Below are 22,396 nucleotides of genomic sequence, written 5' to 3'. Positions count from 1 at the left end.
CTTGCTTCATTCGAAGATGTTTTAGTGTTTCTTTCTTGGAGGGCCTTCACCAATTGTAATGTTCTAAGGCGTGCCGATTAGTTAGCTTCTAGAATTCGCCACTAACACGTTCATTAAGAAATTACTTCACCAAAGTGATAAGCTTACCAAAACGTATGACGTTTTGTGCACCTTATCAAGAACGTTGTACGGAAAAAAAAAGATGAGAAGTGCTTTGGTCTATATATATATATATATATATATATATATATATATATATATACTGTCGGAATCACAGGCACATATCGCAATACATCTGAGTCTGTATTCCCAAAACTTCTTTTACGCAAGTGCTAACCGCGATTGGCCATCGCTGCGGGGACCATCTCGCTATCACGCCTATTCCTATTTTAAGTGACAGGCGCCCGAGCGCTGGTCAATCAGGAAATAATACTATGTAAGTGAAGTCCTTTTAAATGGCATATTTGTAATACAGGACATCCAACTAGTGCATGGCTCTTTCCTCGCCTATGACGTTTAAACCCGTCTCAGAAGCCTGCTTCTGGCAGAGTGCTGAACTATGCTTTCAACATGAGGAGGGCACAAGCGCTCGCCAAGTACTCTTCGATGTTTCACACTGTACACTAACAAGGGCGCCACGCTTTCCGTAGCCGAGACTACACTCTAGATGAGACGGGGCGCAGAGATGCCATGATCTGTGCCGCGATATCACCAAATGTCTGGTAAAGAAAGTCATCGCTTCGTCGCCTTCCGCGAGTATCCTTTTCTAATCTAGACGGCGGTTTGCGCATGTTATAATTGTGATATTCTATAGAATGGCTTTCAACATTTTTAGCGAACAAGCGCAGCGAAACGCCATGGGCAGGGCTCAGAAGAGGTTCGCGTAGGAGTGAATCGTCTGCTCCTCTAGCGTGATGGTGGCGCCGAGGTCCTGGAGCGGGCTCGAGTCTTGCGCAATCTCGGGTCCGTGGCTCGCTTGGCGCAGCAAGTTCCGGCGCCACTTGGCTCGTGCATTCTGAAACCACACCTGCCCAGCGGGAAAAGCGTCGTTAGTCGCATTAGTGAAGCACAGTGTGAGGTTACGCAGGAAAGTATTTAGACGGAGCTCTAACACAATGTTCTCGGCGGAGGCCTCTAGTGCGCCTGCAGAACGACACTGTGACAGATTGTAGGCAGACACATTTAGCACAAGTGGAAGGCATGCACATTTACTCACCGCCAAATTTTAGTAAAAAAAAATTAGCATGAAAATGGGTGCAATCGAAGATTTAGCATAGTGTTTTTATGACCCTCTCCGCTAATAAATAACGCAATCTTGCCGTGTGAGCTGCTGCGGATTTCGCGTTTTTTACAAGCATTTTTTTTGCAAACGGTCTACTGTACAGTGGTTTTCCTGGTCTAGAAACAACAGAGCACTGCTCGTTTTGGTCAGTATACGATAGCGAAGTAGATTTTATTCTTTCTTCACCCCCCCCCCTTTTGTCTACTCCCTGATGGTTGTTTTCTTCGCATACGAAGATGCACTCTCACTGAGACAGAGAATATGGGACCTACCTAACTAAAGTAGAATGCTGCAGGGACAGGCCCCTTTTAAGTCCTCGAAAAGCAACCATCGAAGCTGAATCAAGAACATGCAGGACCGAGTGGAGATGGCCGAGCGCTTAAAAGTCAGTTAGTCGTAATATGGCTGTGAGCGAAGCGAATGCTTAAAAATTCTCAGAACCCATTCTTGAATTTCATGGGTTCTATGAACTGGAACACATCTTGGGGCTTTCGAGAGGCATAGCTCATGCGCTCTAGTTTAAGAGCGTGCAAACATCGAGTGCATGCACTCTTGCCCCCAGGCCTGTTCCTTTCACCGAGACATAACGACGTATTCGTTGTGTCTTTTAGAGTTCTTTGCCTTCCCCATATGGTGTTGAATTTTATTGCGTATGAATCAACTAGTTCAGTGTTATGCTATCCTCCAAGTAAGCGTCGTTGGAGTTATGTTGTGTTTTACGCCCACTATAGGCGATTGCGGTTCACTGATTATTTCGGATCCAGCGCGAAAGAAGCCTTGAACGCCGTGATACTCTACACACTATTTTAAGATGAACCCTGCAACATTGCAAATAACTGGAGCGGGTGGTACCTGCAGCACTCGCTTGCTGAGCCCTGTGCGTAGAGACAGCTGCTTCAGGTCCTTGGAGTCAGGGTTGTGGTTGACGGTGAAGTAGGCCTTCATGGCACGCAGCTGACTGTGCTTGAAGGAGGTGCGCATGCGCTTGTTTCGCTCTGCGAGGATGCACAATATTATTGCATCGAATATTGCGTAAAAATACTGCATACGATATCATAAGAATATTCCGTAAAGGTATCACAAGTATGAACTTGTGCGGTCTCTCTCTCTCCCTCTTTTTGCGTCCGATAGTAGTGGTTGCCAATAGCAAATAGGCGAGGAAAACGCTGCTTTTTCTCGACTGTTATCACCATTCACAATTAATGTTCCGTTAAAGAGGGAGCTCAGAGAGACTATGACGTCTGTCTCAATGCCATAATCGCAACTACGGAGTGTGAAATATGCACGAGTGCGTCAGAAGTTCATAAAGTTTGAAGTATAGGTAGTAGAAAATAGCTTCAGTCATCAGAGAGCCCAATCAAATTAACATTAGGCAAGTCGCTGTTTTTTCTTAGACCTATGAGTAACAATTATTTTGCAAATGCATACGGCTGCTGCTGGCTGAGAAAAGCTTATTCACGGACGACACTTGCAGGTCGTCGAAGCAACTATTGAATTGCTGTCTTTGTGGAGAAGCATTGTTTGAACGTATTCTGTAGATTTTCACTTTGTGCGAGCAGCTGGCAAGAAATAGCCTGTAACTTGAGCTGTCTTTTCATACTGTTTATAAATTGCCTCTTCTCGTAAACTACGAATGGTGGCAGCTGACAATTTTTACCAGTAAATCACTAGTTGCAAACTCTTCACAAAACCATGCAGCCGGCATACTCCAACATAGCCTACCTTCGCGAAATCTCCTAATGCCGCTCTGTAGGCTTTAGGTTAACTCGGTACCAAGAAATTTATTGAAGCACCTTTAGTCATCTAAATAAAGTGTTAGCAAGTGAAAACAAACTATGAAACGTGTACACTGTAGGAATTCTTTGAATGAGGCCATTGAGAAATGTCAGCCGCCCGCTCTACATAGTGGAGGTAAGATCCTGGTCACTTATTTACAACACGCGTTCGAATCTTTACGCAGGCTGTGGCTTCTGCGCTCCCTGCCAGCGGGATTTAAACGTGCACAAGCTTAATTGCCGTTCTATAATGACCAGTACGTATTGAAAGCACAAGGTAGCGCACGACTGAATGATATATTCACTTGTAACAGAGAGAATACAGGCTACATGGAGATTAGCAGGAACATAAGTCCGGTTCGCCTGCGCACGTTACGGAGCATGTCTTATCGATGTCGCAGCCTTCGTCAATCGAGCGCGCGGCTCTCCCGTCGTTCGTGTCAGCACCCCCACCACAACACGGCGACTTTTCGCGAGAGCCGGAATCACGGCCAAGTGCGCGCCCCGTAGCGGTACGTGACGAGGCGACCGCTCGTCGAAGCCAGGCTGGCTCCGGAGCGGCGCGTCACAGTCACCGGGCGCTCGGTTGTCTCGCTCCCGCCGACGTCCCCGGCCACCGCGGTGACGGCCCGATGACGCGCGCCGCATTGTCGCGCAACCCCCCGCCGCTGGGAAAGCACTTCGGGAGCACGTGACTCTGGGACACACACTCAACTATCCCCCCAAAGACCCCAGCACAGAACCTTTGTTGTTGCGCAAGGTGTCCCCCTCCTTCCACCTCCTGCCTTTTTCGCCCTGGCCGCGCGCCTCAGCCGGCAGTGCTGAAAACCTGCCTCTCGCAGTGCGGCGCCGATAGCACGAGGAGCCGTCGAGAGAGAAGTGCACCCGTGTACACAAGAGGGAGCGCCGCGCCATGAGCAGGTCGCTTGCCACGGTGGACGGAGGGCTCGACACAAAAGCGTCGAGCACACTTGCCCTTCTGCCGGACTGCGCACGAACGCGCGCGCCGCGTGTCTCTTGGGCGCGCTCACCGCCGACGGCTCTCGGCGGCCTGCTTGGCTGTGGGGGCCGGAAAAGCCAGCGTGCGGCGCACTCGGCCGGGCCCCGCCGAGAGCACGTTTCGCGCACAAAGGGAAGACGTGGGGCAGAAACTTTCTCCCCGTCTCTATCATTCGCCCGCTCTCTTTTGTCTTCTTCGCGAAAAAAAATATGAAAGCTAGAAAAAAATTTTTTTTTTCACTCGGGATGCAAAGCCCTCCTGCAGTAATAAAAAGCAGGCTACGGTGTTTTGTTTAACAAGCCTCGACTTACGTCGAAGGCGTGAGCATTTACTGCGTAGCTGGGGATTTGCCACCCCTCCGTGCCTCCTAGCGGGGCGATAGAGTCGTAATGAGACCGGATCGAATGGGGATGGCATCTACTCAGTGGAGTCACGTGCGTCGTAGAAAAAGAAATATCAGTGATTAGAAGGGCAATAAACTGAGACATTTTAAGCATGAAAAGATTATCAATGCTATTTATGCATTACAAGTAAAACAACTGGCTTACGATTTCTGACGGTACGGCATAAACAATATCACTCAGTCTTTATGGAGCCGTGCAACATATAGCAAATGTTTATACTGTTTTGGAAGAACAATGCGTATATGTGGAGTGATATGCTCAATCCATAGGTAAACAAATAAAATAGAGAAGTAATCAGCTTACTGAAGCAAATTAAGAAGAAATGGGAAGACTAATCAAAAGAGCTATTAACTTAAGAGGGTAGCGCTTTGGGCTATTGGTATGCCATAATTGTGGTCCTGTGTCATGTGGTGTATTCTTCCTTTGCTTTTGGTAGTAGTTTGGACGCCGACGAAGTGTTTCTATCATAGAACGCTTGTACCTTTGTCTCGCTTTGTTTCTTCCCAAACTCTGGGAGCTGCCGCTCCCGTGTTGCGGCAATGGACGAAGAAGCCCTCGAAGACCTTCCTGGCCAAGCCATCACGTGGGGTCGCGTCCAGGAAACGTGGAAATGCGTCAACTGACACGGACAGCGAGGCAACCGAGTTGTACTCGGACAGCGTCGACTCGTCGGACGACGATTTCACGCTTGTCATGAGCCGAACCACAGAAAGAAGACTGCTACGGAGGTCATCGTCGCCAAGTGTCTCCACCGTGAAGACAACACCACAGCGCTGGCCGTACACTATGTTCTTCATGCCTGTGGACCCAGTGTCAAATCTGCGACTCCTAAACAGGCAAGTCCTTTCTGCGTTTCTTGGGGGAATCGCGCAAAAACGCGATGAGAAAGGACGTGAGAATAAACGTACGGAAGAATGTCCTTGCAGTAGATGTTCTACACCGTAGTGCACTGCAAAGCCTGCAGCACGTAAAGGAGATCGACAAAGTGCAAGTGCGATCCATGATACCTACTGGCTGCAATGGCACTATCAGCGTCATTTATGATGTCGATATTTCTATACCAACCAACGACTTAGCAATAATAATAAAGCCAACTACCGAAGGCACTCTTATCACGCACATCACAAGACTTGGCAACACCCGTTGCCTGAAGCTGTGGTTTGATGGAGACAGCGTTCCCTCACACGTCAAAGTTGGCCACGTCCGCCATCCAGTCCGCCCATACGTACCGAAGCCCCTGCAATGCTACAAATGCTCCAAGATGGGACACGTAAAAGGTGTCTGTAGGAATAACCTCGTGTGCCCACGGTGCGCTGAATCTCATTCAGCAGATGCCTGCCACGCAACTGTGTTAAAGTGCCCTAACTGCCATGGTATTCATGAGGCCTCATCCAATAATCGCCCGCGGGTGAGGAACGAGCGAGCAGTACTCAAACGTATGGTACGGGACCATTCAACACACAGAGAGGCTGCCGCTACTCATAGGCGACGACGACATCAGCACCGAAGAGCAGCACGAAGAGTTACGTCTACTGAAAGATATACAGCATCTTCCGGCAAAGCGGCTACCGTATCAACGCCGACTTCCACAAAGACAGACACTGCGAAAACGAAAACTGGGGCAACACTCTCACCTCCTCAAGAGTGGCCTACACTTCCACGAGCACAACCTGCCTCGGAGTCGCATCAAATTGCGCCGCCCTCAATGACCTCACGAACCGCGGATGGGACGACGACTGAGGATCGCCAAGTCATAGTGATGTTGAAGTCACTTATGGACGCCATGCGCATTCTACTGAGCAGCATGAAAACCCCGTTGGCAAAGAGCGCACTGCAGGTGCTGGACACCTTAAGTCCGGTGCTTGCCGCTCTAGGGTAAAACCACGGCCCGAGAGATGCCGTTGTTTCAAGAGGAGGTCAAGAATGCATCTGTCTTTCTGTGGAACGCCAGAGGGCTTAAGTCAAGCATCTGCGACTTTAGACAGTTTGTCTTTACGCACCAGTTCCCCATTATCGTGATTTGCGAGCCCAACCTGTCAGCTGCCATCAGACTGTCCGGGTATGAGCGCTTTATGTCCTCTACCCACGGAGAGTGCAGCAAGGTAGTTGTGTTTATACGCCGTGACTTGACTTATGTACAGCACCCAGTGCCTGAGTAATACTTGTTGGGGGGCTAGTTGGTGCATGTTTCCAGAAGAGGGTTATAGCGCCGAAAAAACACAACACACAGCAAGCGTCCCGTCTCGCTTGCTGTGTGTTGTGTTTTTTCGGCGCTATAACCCTCTTCTGGAAACACCCAGTGCCTCCTGACGAAGCAAATCAATACGTTTGCTTAACAGTGAAGAAGAAAAAGCTCACGTTCACAATTTTTGGAGCCTATTTATCTCCAGCAAGCCGTCTAGATTGTGAGCGCCTAGGGGGAATTTTAAAATCGACTCCACAGCCGTGGGTGCTCACTGGTGACTTTAACGCCCACCATTACCTATGGGGAAGCTACAAAGTGAACTCTAGAGGCAGAACGTTGCTGCCCTTTGCCTCTAAACGCGAATTTTGCTTGTCAAATGATGGAAGCCCTACTTATCTGCGTGGATCAGCGTATAGCAGCTGCTTGGACCTAACCTTCGTTTCACGTTCGCTTTCGAGAAGAGTGCACTGGTTTTCGGATTTAGAAACACGGGGTAGCGACCACATCCCAACCTATTTGAAGATCGAAGGTTTGACTAGCTCCAAGTCCTCCAGAACCGTCCAGTGCACCGATTGACCTAAATACAAAATAATAATGTTAGACTGTTGTCGTGACGACACCTCCTATAACCTACAGGGCGCGATAAAGGATGCCATACAAAAAACCACGCATTTGCTTTCGAGGAGTTCTTCCCCCACCGATTTCGACATCGAACTAGCAAAACTGCGAACAATTCGCCGTCATGTGGAGCGAAGATATAGACGCAAGAAGTCTAATCATGATTTGAGATTGGCTAGACGAACACAAAAGAAAATACAGCGTCACATGAACAAGCTGGCTTCGCGACAATGGGCATCCTTTTGCGAGTCCCTGGATCCGCGAAAACCTTTGTCGCTTATATGGAGGACTGTTCGTGGCCTTCGCACAACCTTTGGTCAGCGCCACCCGTTTAAATCTCTAGCACTTTATCTACAATGTAGAGATATTGACGTCGCTGAATCTTTCTGCAGAAAGATTGCTGGCGAGGCAAATTCCGATAGAACGGGTACGGGAACGCTCGACCACCCACTGTTCTCACGCGTTCCCCGCATGGAATGCCCTTTTTCTATGGAAGAACTAGAAGTTGCGCTGGCTTTGTGCAGGTGTTCTCCAGCGCCAGGACCTGACGGCATTACATACCGTGCCCTGTATAACCTAGGAGACCAAGCTCGGAGGGCACTCTTGCTCCTGTACAACGACTCCTGGCAGACGGGTACGGTTCCGCAAGAATGGAAGTCAAGTCGCCTTATTCCACTTCTCAAACCTGGCAAGTCGCCTTTGGACATTTCCTCGGAGAGCTGGCAAGTGCGTCGGATCGCACTTGCCAGCTGTGCCGAAAAAACAATGGAAAGAATGATTTTATCACGTCTGGAATGGTAGTTAGAGTGCTATGAAATCTACCCAGATGCTATGACCGGATTCAGACGTGGCCGTTCGTCAATAGACAACGTTGTTGACTTGATAACATTTGTGCAACACCAAAAGGCCTGTAAGCGACTATCTGCTGCTCTGTTTCTAGACGTTAAAAGGGCTTATGATAATGTCACCCATGAAGCCATCCTTAGCACGTTAGAAGCCGTCGGACTTGGTGGTAAGATATATATGTGGGCGTGCAGCTACTTACAGAGGAGAAGGAGACCATTCTACGTGCACACAGAAAATTGCCCGACATCCGAGCATTACGGTAGCCGAGGAGTCCCTCAAGGTGGAGCGCTTAGCCCGACTCTTTTCAATCTCACCCTCTGTGGATTAGTTGACAACCTGCCAACCGTACGACTTTCCATCTATGCGGACAACATCTCCATTTGGGCATCAGGTGTGACACGACTTCAGCTTCGCGCTCGGCTTGAGAAGGCAGCCACAATGACATCTTGCTACCTTCGTCAACAAGGACTTGAAATTTCATGCGGAACGTGCGCAATGGTGGCATTCACGAGGAAGCCAATGTCTGGTTACGGCGTATTAACGGACAACTTATACCACACAGCAGAAGTCACAGGTTCTTGGGAGTCGTAATTGACAGAGACCTGTCTTGGACTCCGCACGTCAATTACGTGAAAAGGCGGCTGACTGCTATCTGTCACCTGTTCAGGTTCCTTGCAGGAAAAAGTTGGGGAGTATCTATACAGGCTATGTTACAGCTGTACATGGCGTTGTTCGTTGGATTCCTGCAATACAGCCGGCCTGCAATATCCAACACCTGCAAGGCTAACCTGCGTACGATTCAGAGTATTCAAGCCCAAGCCCTTAAGATATGTGTTGGCTTTTCCACGCAGTGCATCAACGGCTGAAACCATTGCCCTTGCGCAGGATTACCCAATCACGACGCACATTGCCATTGAGACAATGCGTATGCATCTCAGGCATTATGCTAGGACCCCTTCCCACCACTTGGCGAGCCTCACTGCTTCAAACCCTACTCGACATTTAGCGGTATTGTCAGTGCACATCATGCGTCGTTTACTTCAGGATACGCATCTACGGCCAAGCCAGCGTTTCCTCCGTGGTGTCTGAGCCGTCCACAAGTACATATGATGATTCCGGGACTACAGAGGAAGACAGATCTACCACCCCCTGCTCTAAAACAGCTGAGCCTACTTCTTCTGCATGAAAAGTACAGCAACTACGTGCACATCTATACCGATGGATTGACTACGTCTTGCAGTTCTGGTGGTGTCGTGGTTATACCAACTCGAGGAATGACACTGCGGTTGAAGACATCGCATGTCACGACCTCAACGGCGGCAGAACTAATGGCCCTGCGTCGAGCACTGGAATTCATTGATTCTGAAAGACCCAGAAAATGGGCTGTGTTCTGTGATTCAAAACCGGCAGTACAGTGCACGCAGTCAATTCTCCGACCCGGATGTCATGACCAATTGACATACGAAGTCGTGAAACTTTACCATGATGTCCAACAAAAAGGTCACGAGGTCGTTTTTCAGTGGGTACCTGGCCACTGCGGAATCAGTGGCAATGATTCCGCCGATAACGCTGCTCGCACAGCGCATCAAGAAGAGCAAAGCGTTCCAATTCCGCTTTCGAGGACTGACGCTGCAAGGCAGCTTCGACACCTGGCACACAGTCTCACAGTGACCGAGTGGAACTCGCCAAACTTACGACTTACGCGACTGCATCGACTAAACCCCTCCGTGCAACTCCGACCTCCACTCGGACTTCCTCGACGTGAAGCTGCGCTTCTCTGTCGCCTTTGGTTAGGAGTTGCCTTCACAAAGGCATACTCTACATTAATTGGAGTGACTGACAGTGCAGCATGCGAGGTCTGAGGCACCGAAGAAAATATCGACCACCTGCTGTGCCACTGTCCAAGATATGCCCCAGAGTGACAAGAACTTGCCAAAGCTTTCCAAAAACTGGACAATCGGCCGCTTTCTGTGCAGGTGCTGCTGGTACACCACCCCCATCGCCCGTCGGCCCATAAAGCGGTGAAGGCGCTTTTGTGTTTCTTAAGGAGGACGGGTTTGGTGCGACCATCTGTGACTATCAATGCACTTTCTGTAAACCACACGCGTCAGCGAACTCGCCGCAATTTCCTTCTTTCCTTCCCTTCTCTCTCTCCCTGCGATCTTTGTTTTCCCCTTTCCCACTCCCCCGGTGTAGTGTAGCCAACTTGACGTTATTCTGGTTAACCTCCCTGCCTTCTACTTTTATCTTTCCTCCTACTCCTCCCTTCCTTTGCTTAGCACTATATTTCTAGCTAATTATGAGCTATTAGCCTTTTATCAGGAGCAGCATTACTTGCGTTCTCTTGAGAATCAATATGCGGAAAATTCATTTTATCTCATTTCACACACGAAGTTACATTGAATTAGTATGCCCGTCTCGGCGCTTTATGCTAATGAAGCAAGTGAAGTAATTGTTTCGCCCACCTTGGAGAATTGCTTGAAAAACTATCAACAATATCATTTTTTTGCTTTGCTCTATATGGACACAAGATGAACAGACATCACATTCTGCTTAAAGCAGATTGCAGTTATTGATTGGTCAGATACGTTTGTAGAGCAGAAGGGGAACATTGCCACTATCAAACTCCAAATTACTACTTACCCAATTACTACATACCTAAAATAGATAACGTTCCGAGTTGTCTGTTGAATGTTCGTCGAATAATTCGTTAAGATCCGTAAATAAAACTATATCGTGCATCGGAGAATCGATAACGTGACCAACAGCAAACGAACAACTTTCACAAGTCCTTTGATCTGCACCAGGTCGCAACAACATGCGCCTTAACTCCGTTTACTATGTTTCTAGCTGGCTTGCTACGTAGGTTTCTAGGTCACTCATCCTCATTGGACGTTATTTTCAACGGATTTCCTGGGACCGTATTCCCCGTCGATACTGTCCCTTTCGCGAAATTTGTCGTGACCAGAATCGAAAATGTCGGCGTCGACGAGTGACAGCAGTCCTCACACAGCCCCTTAGGGGGAGGCACGTTGTCTTAGCACAATGCCAGGAACGCTGTCGACTGTGGACACCGACGCGTCCTGCACGCGCAAAATGGCGTCAAAGGGAAAGCATCTCCGAAGGGCATCGTTCGAGAATAGACACCCTGATCAACTGGCCTTTGCGAATGCTTCCAGTAGTCCAGCTCCCTTTTTGCTCCGTTTTTCAGACGGTATGTTTTTTAAATAATTGCTACTGCCCCCCCCCCCCCCACTATTCTCTTATTCCATTTTGTCTGCTACTTTTGACTTGATTTGTCTCTACAGATACAATGTTTTAGCATGTAAGCCTAATCAGACTCCTCGACGCTCAATTGCAGCTACCAAACCCTTTCCTCGTTGCGGCACTGGTGCATCACGCTCTATTTCCCCATACATTATTGTTTTTCCCGGAGTGAACACCAGTCGGGACCGAAGCAGCAGTGCTCAGCCAGTGCCACGCCCACCCAGCAATGCAAGCGCAGAAGGGGTGGGTCCGGGCCTGCGCGCATCGTCTACTGTCAGATCGGAACGTCAAAATCCTCGTGAGAAACGAGTTCGGTCTCATCCTCGGGTGTAGGCATGCCGCAACCTCTTTTCCTCTAGCAGCCATCGCTAAAGCGTCCACGGTCCCGGAGGACCTCATAAAACGCACTCGCGCCCACGCGCCACCGTTGAGACACCAAACACCAGGCGCATAGCCCCGCTGCTGCCTACTCTAGCGCTCACCCGAAAAAGCGCAGAGAACAGAATGTCGGGCATCGCGCGGGCCGCCCGGCGGGACAAGCGGGGAGCTCGGGTTTCAACTCCGGGATTAACCGCAACAGCTCTCGGGCGCTCTTTGTCAAGAGGCTGGCGTGTGCGGCCTGAATGCTCTCCCCTTGTGTCGGACGGGGGCCTCGCTGCTAATCTGGCAGTTGCTTCTGCGCCTCGTCCGGCGTGGCGCCTTAATCCGCGCTTCTCCCGCAGATGAGAGGCCTAATAAACGCCGCACGACTCGAGGTACGGTAGGGGGTGACAAGGGGCTTAGTGAAGAGTCACGTGCTCTTGAATAGAAAACATGTGTCGGCTCGCTTGCCAAGTGCAAAGGAAAAAGGCGCGTGATGCCGCGCGTTGTTGGGTCCGCGCATTATAGCAGCACGCAGTGGAGGAGCATTTGCGCGACCGTGGAGCTCCCAACGCGCAGCGGAAAGTGTGTGGCTCCGCTGCGGGCAACTGGTGCCTTATGTTATCCGCTGTCAGTACATACGATCGCCTACAGAACATTCGGTCTGAGAAAGAATGCAAACCTTGTTAAAGATCCAGCAATCTTATTTAAGCGTTTTTTTTTATGTTACTCTCCACTTGCAACACGCGAACTTTCACTCGATTTGACCTTTGGAGAACTCTAAAAGGAGAGGTTTTACGCTAAACATGCTGACTTGCAATATCGCGTGTCCAGGAAGCGTTTATAACAGGTGCGACATGTAGAAAGGAACGTCATTTAAGGATAAAATCCGTGGTTATGTTTACTTTAGCTTGTCACCATAATCCGATATATTACGGTAACGAACCGTAGGTGGATTTCCTTTTTATAACATAGGCACTGAAATATGGGTAGTATCATGAGTAATCAAAGAAATCAGCTAATAAACAAAACAAATAAATATTGAAAAGGTAAGTACACGTGAGCTCCTTACTAAATCTCTTGGCACTGTGGGTCAGTGTGTAGCATGAGAAGTGACAATATTGTCATATATGGACAACGAATGCTTCCGTCGTTCTCACGATAGTCTTTTCATAAATGGTAAGCTTTCAAAGGGAATTCATATAACCAGTAAGTGCAAAAGCAAGCACAAGCACGCAAGTATGGCAATCTGAAACAAGACTACTAGAGGCCTTTAACGACAGACACTGAAGCCAGTTATCGTTTCCATGGGTGTCAGCAATGTGAATACTTTTCTTTAATAATTAACCATATAGTATAGTGGTTTCGTAGATTATGGAAAGGCATTATATTCAGTAGAGGTACCATGAGTCATCGAGGCATTGCGTAATCAAGGAGTACAGGAGGCTTACGTGAATATCCTGGGAAATATCTACAAAGTTTCCACAGCTAACTTCGTTCTAACAAGTTCTACACAAGGAAAATTGCCTATCAAGAATGTGGTCAGGCAAGGAGACACAAACTATCCTATGCTGTTCACCGCATGCTTAGAAGTATTCAAGCTATTTGACTGGGAAGGCTTAGGAGTGAGGATCAGCGGAGAGTATCCAAACAGCCTTCTGCTTGCAGATGGCATTGTCCTTCCGAGTAACACTGGGCAGGAATTGCACCAAATGACTGAACACCTTAACCGAGAAAGTGTAAGAGTAGGGTAGAATATTAATATGCAGAACACAAAGCTAATGTTAGAAGCATAAAAATGGGTTGGAGTGCATGCGGCAGGCATTACCAAATATTGTCTGAAAGCTTACCACTGTCATTGAAAAGGAAAGTGTACCACCATTGCATTCTGCTGGTGCTAACACATGGCACAGAAACTTGGAGTTAACAAAGAAGCCTGAGAACGAGTTAAAAACCGCACAATGAGCGATGGAACAAGAAATGTTAGGCGTAACGTTAAGGAGCAGGGAGAGAGCGGTGTGGATCAGAGAGCAAACAGATATAGCGGATATTCTAGGGGACATTAGGAGAAAAAAATGTAGCTGGCCCAACCATGTAATGCGTAGGGCAGATAACCGGCGGACCATTAAAGTGACAGACTGGGTGCCAAGGTAAGGAAAGCGCAGTCGAGGACGGTAAAGCATTATGTGGGGTGATGAAAATTGGAAATTTGCAGGCAAAAGTAGGTATCAGCTAGCTTAAGACAGGGGTAATTGGAGATCGCTGGGAGAGGCCTTCGTTCTGCAGTGGACCTAGAAATAGACTGAAGTAGAAGAAGTTGATGATGATGATAGTGTTATCACTTGACTTAGAATGGGCACTCAAACGCTGGGTGGCGGAAATACGGTCCATGTGGCTTCGTTGGCTTGGCTTTGGTTTGGCTTCCTTGTTGCGAGTGCTTATCGGCACAGCTACTCGTACAAAAGCGAGGAACATTATACTGGGAGCCTTGGATCTGTGCTTATAACGGGACAACAACAGCATTCGTGTCGTGCAAGTATTCGATGTCCTTTACGTCGAAAAGAAAGCTCGGTAACACACATTGGGATACTACCGAGTCTATCCTTGAGAAGACGCTGAGGAATATGGTCACAATACAACGGTGAAGAAGAGCCCATATCACGTTGCGCTCACTGTGCAACCTGGTCATGCAGAATACTGTGATCACGTACATCGCTTTTAACAGCGGAGCTGTTTAGCTTTCGTTCCACTGTGGAGCGGTACCAGAAAACTCAGCCCAGCTGTGCGCTGCCTCGCGTTGCCTAACAGCCACCTGTAAGAGCACCGAGCCACGTAACCTCCTCGCACAACCCGCGCGTAGGGCGGAGTCGTGACGTCACAGGCGAGTAAAAGCTCGGGACGCACACCTCTCGCCTGTTTAACTCCGTGCGTATGTGCTGCTACCATGGAAAGACTGAAGAATGTCCGGACGCCCGAAGAAGAAGCGGCTTACCAGGAATAGCGCCGTACTGCCATGCGAGAAGCGATTCGTCGCCACCGAGCTGATCTGGAACCTCGCGCCGAAGCTGCGGCTGAGAAGAGGCGACGCCGAGTCGAGTATTCCGAGTTTCAGTCCAGGGAACGCGAGAGTTAGGGCCTGAACGTTCGACGTCGTCGAGAAAGCGATCCAGGCCTGCGACTGCTCCAAAAAGTTCCAGCGTCAAGCCCGCTGAGACACGGGGGGCGCGAACTTCTGGACATAGAGTTTGGGCACAGCTGTCGCGTCTGTGACCTACAAGGAAGCTCGGCACGCGGCTCAGCGGGACTACGATCGACGAAGGAGAGCCGATCCTGCCCATCGCGTCGAGGCGGCCGCCGACAAACGCCGTGGCCGAGCCGAGGATTCCGAGTTTCGCGCCAGACGCAATGAACGCTGCCGACTGAATGCTCGGCGCCGCCGGGAATCGGTTCCGGGCGTGCGCGTCAACGAGAACTTCCTACGCCAAGCCCGCAAATCCATGGAAGGTGTGAACGGCCGCTTCCAGCGCGAATTCCTTGGCATAGAGTTCGGGCACAGCTGCCGCGTCTCTGACCGGCTCTGGTTCGCCGTGAATTTCTCCACGGTGAGCTTGGTGCGGAACTTTTAACAGAAGAGCTCTGCCTTGCAAGTGCTTCGCGAAGCCTTCCCCGACGCCACCGACCACGACGACGACCACGACGACGACGATCGGACGTCGAGGACGAGGACTGGATCGACGATGATGACTGGTACTGAAGCACTGTACATAATACATAATAATGTACATAATAAATTGTGATGCACATACTGTGGCTTGTATGCGTGTGACTTGCTGGGGCTTGTGTGGCTTACCGGCCTGACCGCGTATGACCTCGCAAAAACTCGGCGAAACTTAGCAAATATTGGTGACACTTAGTATGAGCCACTAAGTTAAGCCATTCATAACCTCGTAAGACTTAGCAAAACCTAGCAACGCTTGGTATTAGCCTAGCCAAGCCATGCATAACATCGCAAAACTTAGCGAAACCTAGCAACACTTTGTATGAACCTACCGGAGCCATGTATAACCTCGCAAAACTGAGCAAAGCCTAGCAATACTTAGCAAAAGCCGGAACTAGCTCCGCTGTGACCCAGCCTTGCGCCACTAGCGCAAACTGCCCACATTTATTATAATCCAAACCATTATCCACCGATTCGTCGGTAATTGACTGAGGTAACTGTAAACGATGCCATGGTAATTAAGGGGCAGCATTAAATTTTCTGATGTGAAAACTTTTTGGGCAATCCAGTGTCTTTAGCAACGTGCCGTAAGTTATTCTTCGACAGTCGAGCAAAATCTGCTACGGCAGATGCGTAAGCGTTGGTTTTATGTGGTTTACTGCAGACTAAGAGTCTTGAGCCAAGATATCCACTGCGGGTCACTTTCTGCAGTGCAACCAAGCTTTTCTAGTACACCTGGAACCTTGAAGACGGCAATGTGTAAGCTTTTACAGTATAACCTGTCAACCCGATTGCAAATGGAACCTAGGACCGCCGTCGATCCGACCGAGCAGTCGGTCAAGGAACTAAGTGGCATTTTATGCCGAAGATAGCCCGAGAGCTAATTAACCGACCACAAGCCGTGCACAAGTCCATCGAACGATAATCTTCTCCAGGTCCCGGGTTCTATACTCCCAGAAGCTGACAAATATTTCGCAAACTGCAATTTTCGCTTCGCGAATACGCGCAGCGTATCCATTCGTGGTTTTCCTACAGCCCCATGAATGGCAATATTTCGTGACACTTCACCAAACTTCCGCGGGCTACAGCGGTACTTATTTTGCTGGCCCGACGATAAATATCGTTGCAGCCACAAAGAGCGCGATTTGTGTGTTGTCTAAAATTCGGCGTTCTACTCAAGCGCGGGGCGCCCAACCTCCATCCCCACCTACCCGCGCGGGGATGACTGACGCGAGGATCGATATCCAGTTTCAATTGTGCCACCCCATAGCGACCATTTGATATAATCCGATCACCTCGTCCCCTGGGAAGCGAGTACAAGGGTGCGGGTTACGTTGCAAAGCGCAGTTTTTTCACAAGCGACAGCGAGTAGTTGTCAGGCGCGGACCTTTGGGGAAATAGCAAGGGAAAGATCGGGAGCCGCCGAGGCAGCCCTGTGAGGGCTAAAGCCACGTCTCACCCTTGATAATTCCCTTCCCTGATCTCGTCTATATCTCTTTTCTGCTTTTTTAGAAAATCCGGAATGACACATTTCTGCATGAGCTTAACAATTGTGAGATGCTTCTTCGCATCATACGTAGCCACGTCTGTACCGGGCATAGCTGTACGTTCATACGGCGTCGCAACCGGACATTCCGTCATGTCAGACATAGACGACATTTGACCTGCTCCCTGCCTATATACGCATATTGTGAACCATTGATCCGCACGATTAAAAAAGAAACGTCAGGAGGGATCCATGGAAAAAGAATTGGATGTGCTTATCAACTCGAAAATGACGGAGAACAACACACAACGAGGGCGTCCCCGAAGTCGAAGGCATTGCTGTCTTACAAGATGAAAAGTTAAATACGAAAGGAACAATGCAAGAATTTTTTCGAATATGTGAACTTGCTATGCAGCTAGAACACGTTTGGCGGATGGTACATGCACTGAAGCGGCGATTTACATCGCGTGTGTGGATGAGATACGGTGCTTAATTAAGTGCGGATTTATTTTAATTGACGTAAGATGCAAGCTGGTGCCACTGTTTATGTTATACATTGTACGTTGATTAGTACTACTTGACCAGTAGCACGCGCAAAGACCGTGAACGTTTTCTAATTGTGCGCAACTGTGTGCGCGAAGTCCTCTTCCCGCGATGGTGTTCTGAGCTCATCAGGGTGGATGATATGCCATAAGTTCAACGTTGGTTCCCAAACTCTCTGTGGATTGACGACATCTGCATTTCTTTCAGCGTGCGGCCCGGGGGCATTCGCCCACGCTGCTTTGACTTGGGTCTAGTTGCCATGGACGTTAAGCAGCTTAGAAGCTCGGCGGGCTGAGCTGGATCCCTCTTCGCAGCAGCTCATGTACGGGAATCTCGCTCCTAATCCCTTTGTACAGGCGGCAACCTACACCGCCCAGATGCGTGCACGCCAGGTTTTCAGCGCCAAAGTAAGCAGATGCGTATAAAAGGCGCGAGTTCCAACTAAAACAAGGTTTCAGCATTTCTCCTTTTTTGTGAGTGCATGTGCTTGTTTGTGTTCAGGTACTATTGTGCAGCTTCGAAGATTGTGAGGCGTAATGGTCGTAGCGAAAACACGCTGACGGCGCTCAGCTCTCAAACAAGAAAGAGAAAATTGACTTTTAGAAAGAATTAGTGTGCGTGCGTTTGTGTGTTTGTGCTGTGTGTGCGTGTGGGTGCGGGTGGTCGCTCGTAGCTGTACCAAAATATTGGCGCAAATTAAGTAATAAGCAGACTTCTGCGTATTTCATAGCTGCACCTATGTAAGTAACAAAGAGTGGGTGAGATCTTGAAGTGGCCTCTTCCAGCACCACAACTATTTAGGTAACAATGTAAGACACGTCAAAAATATCAGAAATGCCGTTTGACTTTAAGGTGATGCTGTGTTCACTTATCAGAGACAACAGGCTGGCGACTGTTGGACGTATCTGAAGCATTATCTGAGCTGCCTGAACGATTTGGCAACGCCTACCTACATAGCAGGAGACCGGTAAGAAGGCGTCTTATCCCCTCGCGCTCAACGGCCACTAGGGCAGCCAGAAGTTACGTCGGACATGCATCTCGAGGCGACAGATATTAAGTAAGTGGTGGCTGAAAATGCGGGCTCGAGTGATTGCGCGGCCTGTGAAGCACAGTTCAGGGCACAGAAGGCACTCTTAAATAGCGCCGTCTATAGGATAGGCAAAATGTAGCGTACACGTTACGCTTTGCCATGCTCCAGACAGTGATAAAGTCCCGACAAGCTACCGTATTATTCATGGTAAGCAAGAGAGACGAGCTGCATGAACAGCCCCAAAATACGCAGTCAAGGTAATGATGCTAGGCCAAGCTCTCTATGAAAACCCTGTTCCGCGGGCCACACCATGGCAGCACTATTTTCCTATATAGGCCGCAAATTATTATTACAAATCATTTAGGCCACGAATTATTCCCTAAACCGAAGTTATTGTGAAGAAGAGTGTTCAATTTTAACATTTGAACAACAAATATTACTATACTCCAAGCGTTGGCGCAGCACACGACGGTGGTGGTGTCTCATTCTGTCGATCGCAAAACGGGCTCGAATCGCAGCAGGAGATCATGCCACGCTTTGCATTCGTCCCTCAGGGATTTGAGCCCATACGCCACCAGAGCTCGCGTCCGCATTGGTTTGGCATCGGAGCGCAAGTAGCAGCCGAACGCCGCGGAATCGGTTTCGCGGGCCGTGCGTGTTATACCTGCTAGCAGCGCGGTGTCCTGGAAGTGTAGCTTGCAGAATACGCTGTTGTCGCGCATGCCGAACACGTCGCCTTTCAGCAGCGGGCATAGGCAGCTGGCGCAGCGGAAGCAGCCGACGTGGAAGGCCAGCCCGCCCCGTACGCGCATCACCAGGTCACGAGGGGACAGCGCCGCGCCGCACGCGCAGCATCGCACGAACGCCCTGCGATTACGAGCCCGCCGCGCGCCAAGTTAACGGGGCAGGACGTTTCATTTGGTGGCCCCTGATATCGTGAACACGCCGTGCTGCCAGAAAAGGGTTTTGTAGATAAAGAGATATATAAACATTTCAGCATAGGAGGTACTGCACCACAGCTGTACTGTTGTCGTTCTGGCAAGGGCCACCGTGAGGGCGTCCACGGGGCAGTATGCGTAGTGGGAACGCAGCTAGCATATGATCTGGAACAGAAACCGAGACGCCACAATTCACTCACTGCCATGGCGGCCGTGAGTTGTGGGGCTGGCTAACACTCCCAGTTCTAGGTCTTGTACACGTATCAATGTGCCCGACGAAGTGAATGGCAACACGGCGCTGCGACACCTCAATTGGCACGAGCATCGCACACGTAAATCGCATCTCACAGAGCAGCAGACAACATGTTTTTCGTCCACTGTCATTTCTCTTTAATTTATTAATTCTGCGTTGCAATTAAAACAAGTGAATTACCCTATGAGTTTGTTAGTTTCATTGCATGTTGGCATGACATGGATGTCACTATAGATAGATAGATAGATAGATAGATAGATAGATAGATAGATAGATAGATAGATAGATAGATAGATAGATAGATAGATAGATAGATAGATAGATAGATAGATAGATAGATAGATAGATAGATAGATAGATAGATAGATAGATAGATCACAACAATATAACGCCAGCAGGCAAAGAAGGTAAGGAAAGCATAGGAGTAATAGCTATGGCAGAAATATAAATGTAGAAAATAATGAAGAAAAGGGGACATAAAAGTATACGAAAAGACAACTTGCCACCGGTGGGCACCGAACCCACCGAACCTATCTTTTCGTCTACTTTCATTCCATTTTTTCTTCATTGTTTTCTACATATTCTATTTCAACCACAGCTGTTACTCCTATGCTTTCCTTGGCTTCTCAGCCTGCTTGCTTTATATGGTGGTGATTAACAAAAATCGAGCCCCTCTGTTTCCCTACTTCTCGTTGAGATATACAGGGTATCCCAAATATTATGCACCAAGACTTAAAAATATGCAACTGCCACGTAGCTGGAGAAAACCAAGGTAATGTGGCTTACCGTCTCTTGGAGATACTAAGATTATAGTTTTTATTCCGCCTACATAAGTAGTCTTAATTAAATGATCAACTTCTCAAAGATTATAATTAGATGAAAAGTGTCAATGAGAAAATTGGAGAGCAACATGAAAAACTCCCGATACAGTTTTCTGCTGCTGAATGCGCACTACATAAAAGTGCTTCTCGTGTTGCAACACGGCCACAGAATATACAGGGTGTTACAGCGAACACTTTCAAAAATCTTTAAAAGTAGCCTGTGGCAGATATCGCAATTCTAGTTCATGAGCTGGTCTACTCGAAGCGGTGGACAATACTTGTACAAAAATTTGTGATGGAAAATCGACTAATTAATAAAAGATCACTAATTATATTTTAACTAATTACATTATGGCCCATATTGCAATTTACAAATTATAGGCGTGGAGTTCGCAAGGCGGATCCACTTGGAACGAATTTTCAAGATGACACCAGTTTCGAGATATAAATTACCGAACTTTGCTGAGAAATACATTGGCGTTCCAATTAATTTGTTAACAAAACTTCGTTTCATGCACTGAAGCACACAAGTAACTAGAACGCCAATGAATTTCTCCGCAAAGTACGGGAATGAATATCTCGAAACTGATGTCGTCCTGAGAATTCGTTCCAAGTGGATCCGCCTTGCGAAGTCCACGGCTAGAATTGGTAAATTGCAATATGGGTCATAGGATAATTAGCCAAAAATGTTTATTAGTGAATTCTTGCTAATTAGTCGATTTTGCATTTCAATTTCTTGTGAGAATAGTGTCCGCCGCTTCCAGTAGATCGGCTCATAAACTAGAATTGAGCTATCTGCCAGAGGCAACCTTTCAAAAATTTTGAAATTGTTCGCTGAAACACCCTCTATATACAGGGTGTCCCAGCTAACTTCAGCAAGAGCTTAAAAATATGCGAATGCCATGTAGCTGGACAGAACAACGGCAATCTTGCTTGCCGTCACTTGAAGATACTGAAATGTTTTTCATTATGCCTAATTAGATAATTAGTCTTAAATAATTAAGCAACTTCTTAGATATTAAAATTAGATGAAAAGTATCCATGAGAACATTGTAGAGCAACACGAACAACTCCTGATACAGCTTTCTGTTGCTCAGTACGTGCTACATAAAAGCGTTGTTCCGAGCGTCAAAGAATCCCGCGAATACACGCAAAATTGCCGCCCGACTGGCCGCTCGAGGCCCTTTGCGTGTATTCGCGGGCTGTTTTCACGCTCGGAAAATCCTACCCTTCGTCCAGTCACTGACACACGCGCCTGCTCAATATAGCACCACAGCGCGACCGATGTTCCTGCAATACGGCAACGACAGTACTGTTAAGGGAGTATGGGTGGGTTTACTTTGAACGCACAAGATGAAAAGACATGCGAAAAGCCGCGGCAGGGGAAAGTCAGGCCAGAGCAGGCAACGGCCGACTCTACGCCATCGTGACCAGTTCTTTTGGCTCCGTAGTGCAGTGCTGTGGGAATACGCAGACGCATTTCTGAAAGTTACGAGCGGTGCCAAATTCTTATTGGCGCAGCCTTCGTTGTTAGTTGCACTCATTGATCAGCACTATCACCGGAATAGTGACAACGCCTACCTGAGGTAGTCGTCCCTGCAGTAGATTCGCCCTTCTCGGGCAAAACAAGATGCTTGCGAGTCGAGCCCTGTGCCGCAAAGACAACAGCGCAGACACCCCGTGTGCCAAGGCTGGTCCAGCGCCTGCGGAGAGCGGTCAAAAAAATAAAAATAAAAATGGTCTTACACTTTTGTAGGCTTAGAACTACACCTTGTAGATGGAGTACACATGTAGTTCATAGCTACATACAGACAAAGCCAACAGATAATTAAGCCGGGGAACAGACAGGCGACTTAAGTGTTCTTTTTAA

General features: G+C 48.4%; 1 protein-coding gene across 1 annotated transcript; it reads right to left on the bottom strand.

Moving 5' to 3' along the window:
* Nucleotides 1-270: 270 nt before the first annotated feature.
* On the bottom strand, nucleotides 271-22,166 carry LOC142572015 (LIM/homeobox protein Lhx9-like). The gene is made up of 4 exons (XM_075680806.1): nucleotides 22,108-22,166; nucleotides 19,179-19,381; nucleotides 2,135-2,277; nucleotides 271-1,027 (listed from the first exon to the last, which is right to left on the bottom strand). The coding sequence occupies exons 2-4, from the start codon at nucleotides 19,324-19,326 to the stop codon at nucleotides 869-871; spliced, it is 450 nt and encodes a 149-aa protein (XP_075536921.1). The 5' UTR covers nucleotides 19,327-19,381; nucleotides 22,108-22,166; the 3' UTR covers nucleotides 271-868.
* Between the last annotated feature and the right edge of the window lie 230 nt (nucleotides 22,167-22,396).

The sequence above is a fragment of the Dermacentor variabilis genome, chromosome 1, assembly GCF_050947875.1.
Source record: "Dermacentor variabilis isolate Ectoservices chromosome 1, ASM5094787v1, whole genome shotgun sequence".
NCBI lineage: Eukaryota > Metazoa > Arthropoda > Arachnida > Ixodida > Ixodidae > Dermacentor > Dermacentor variabilis.
Note: the sequence above shows the minus strand (reverse complement) of the source record. Positions and strands in the feature narration are given on the sequence as shown.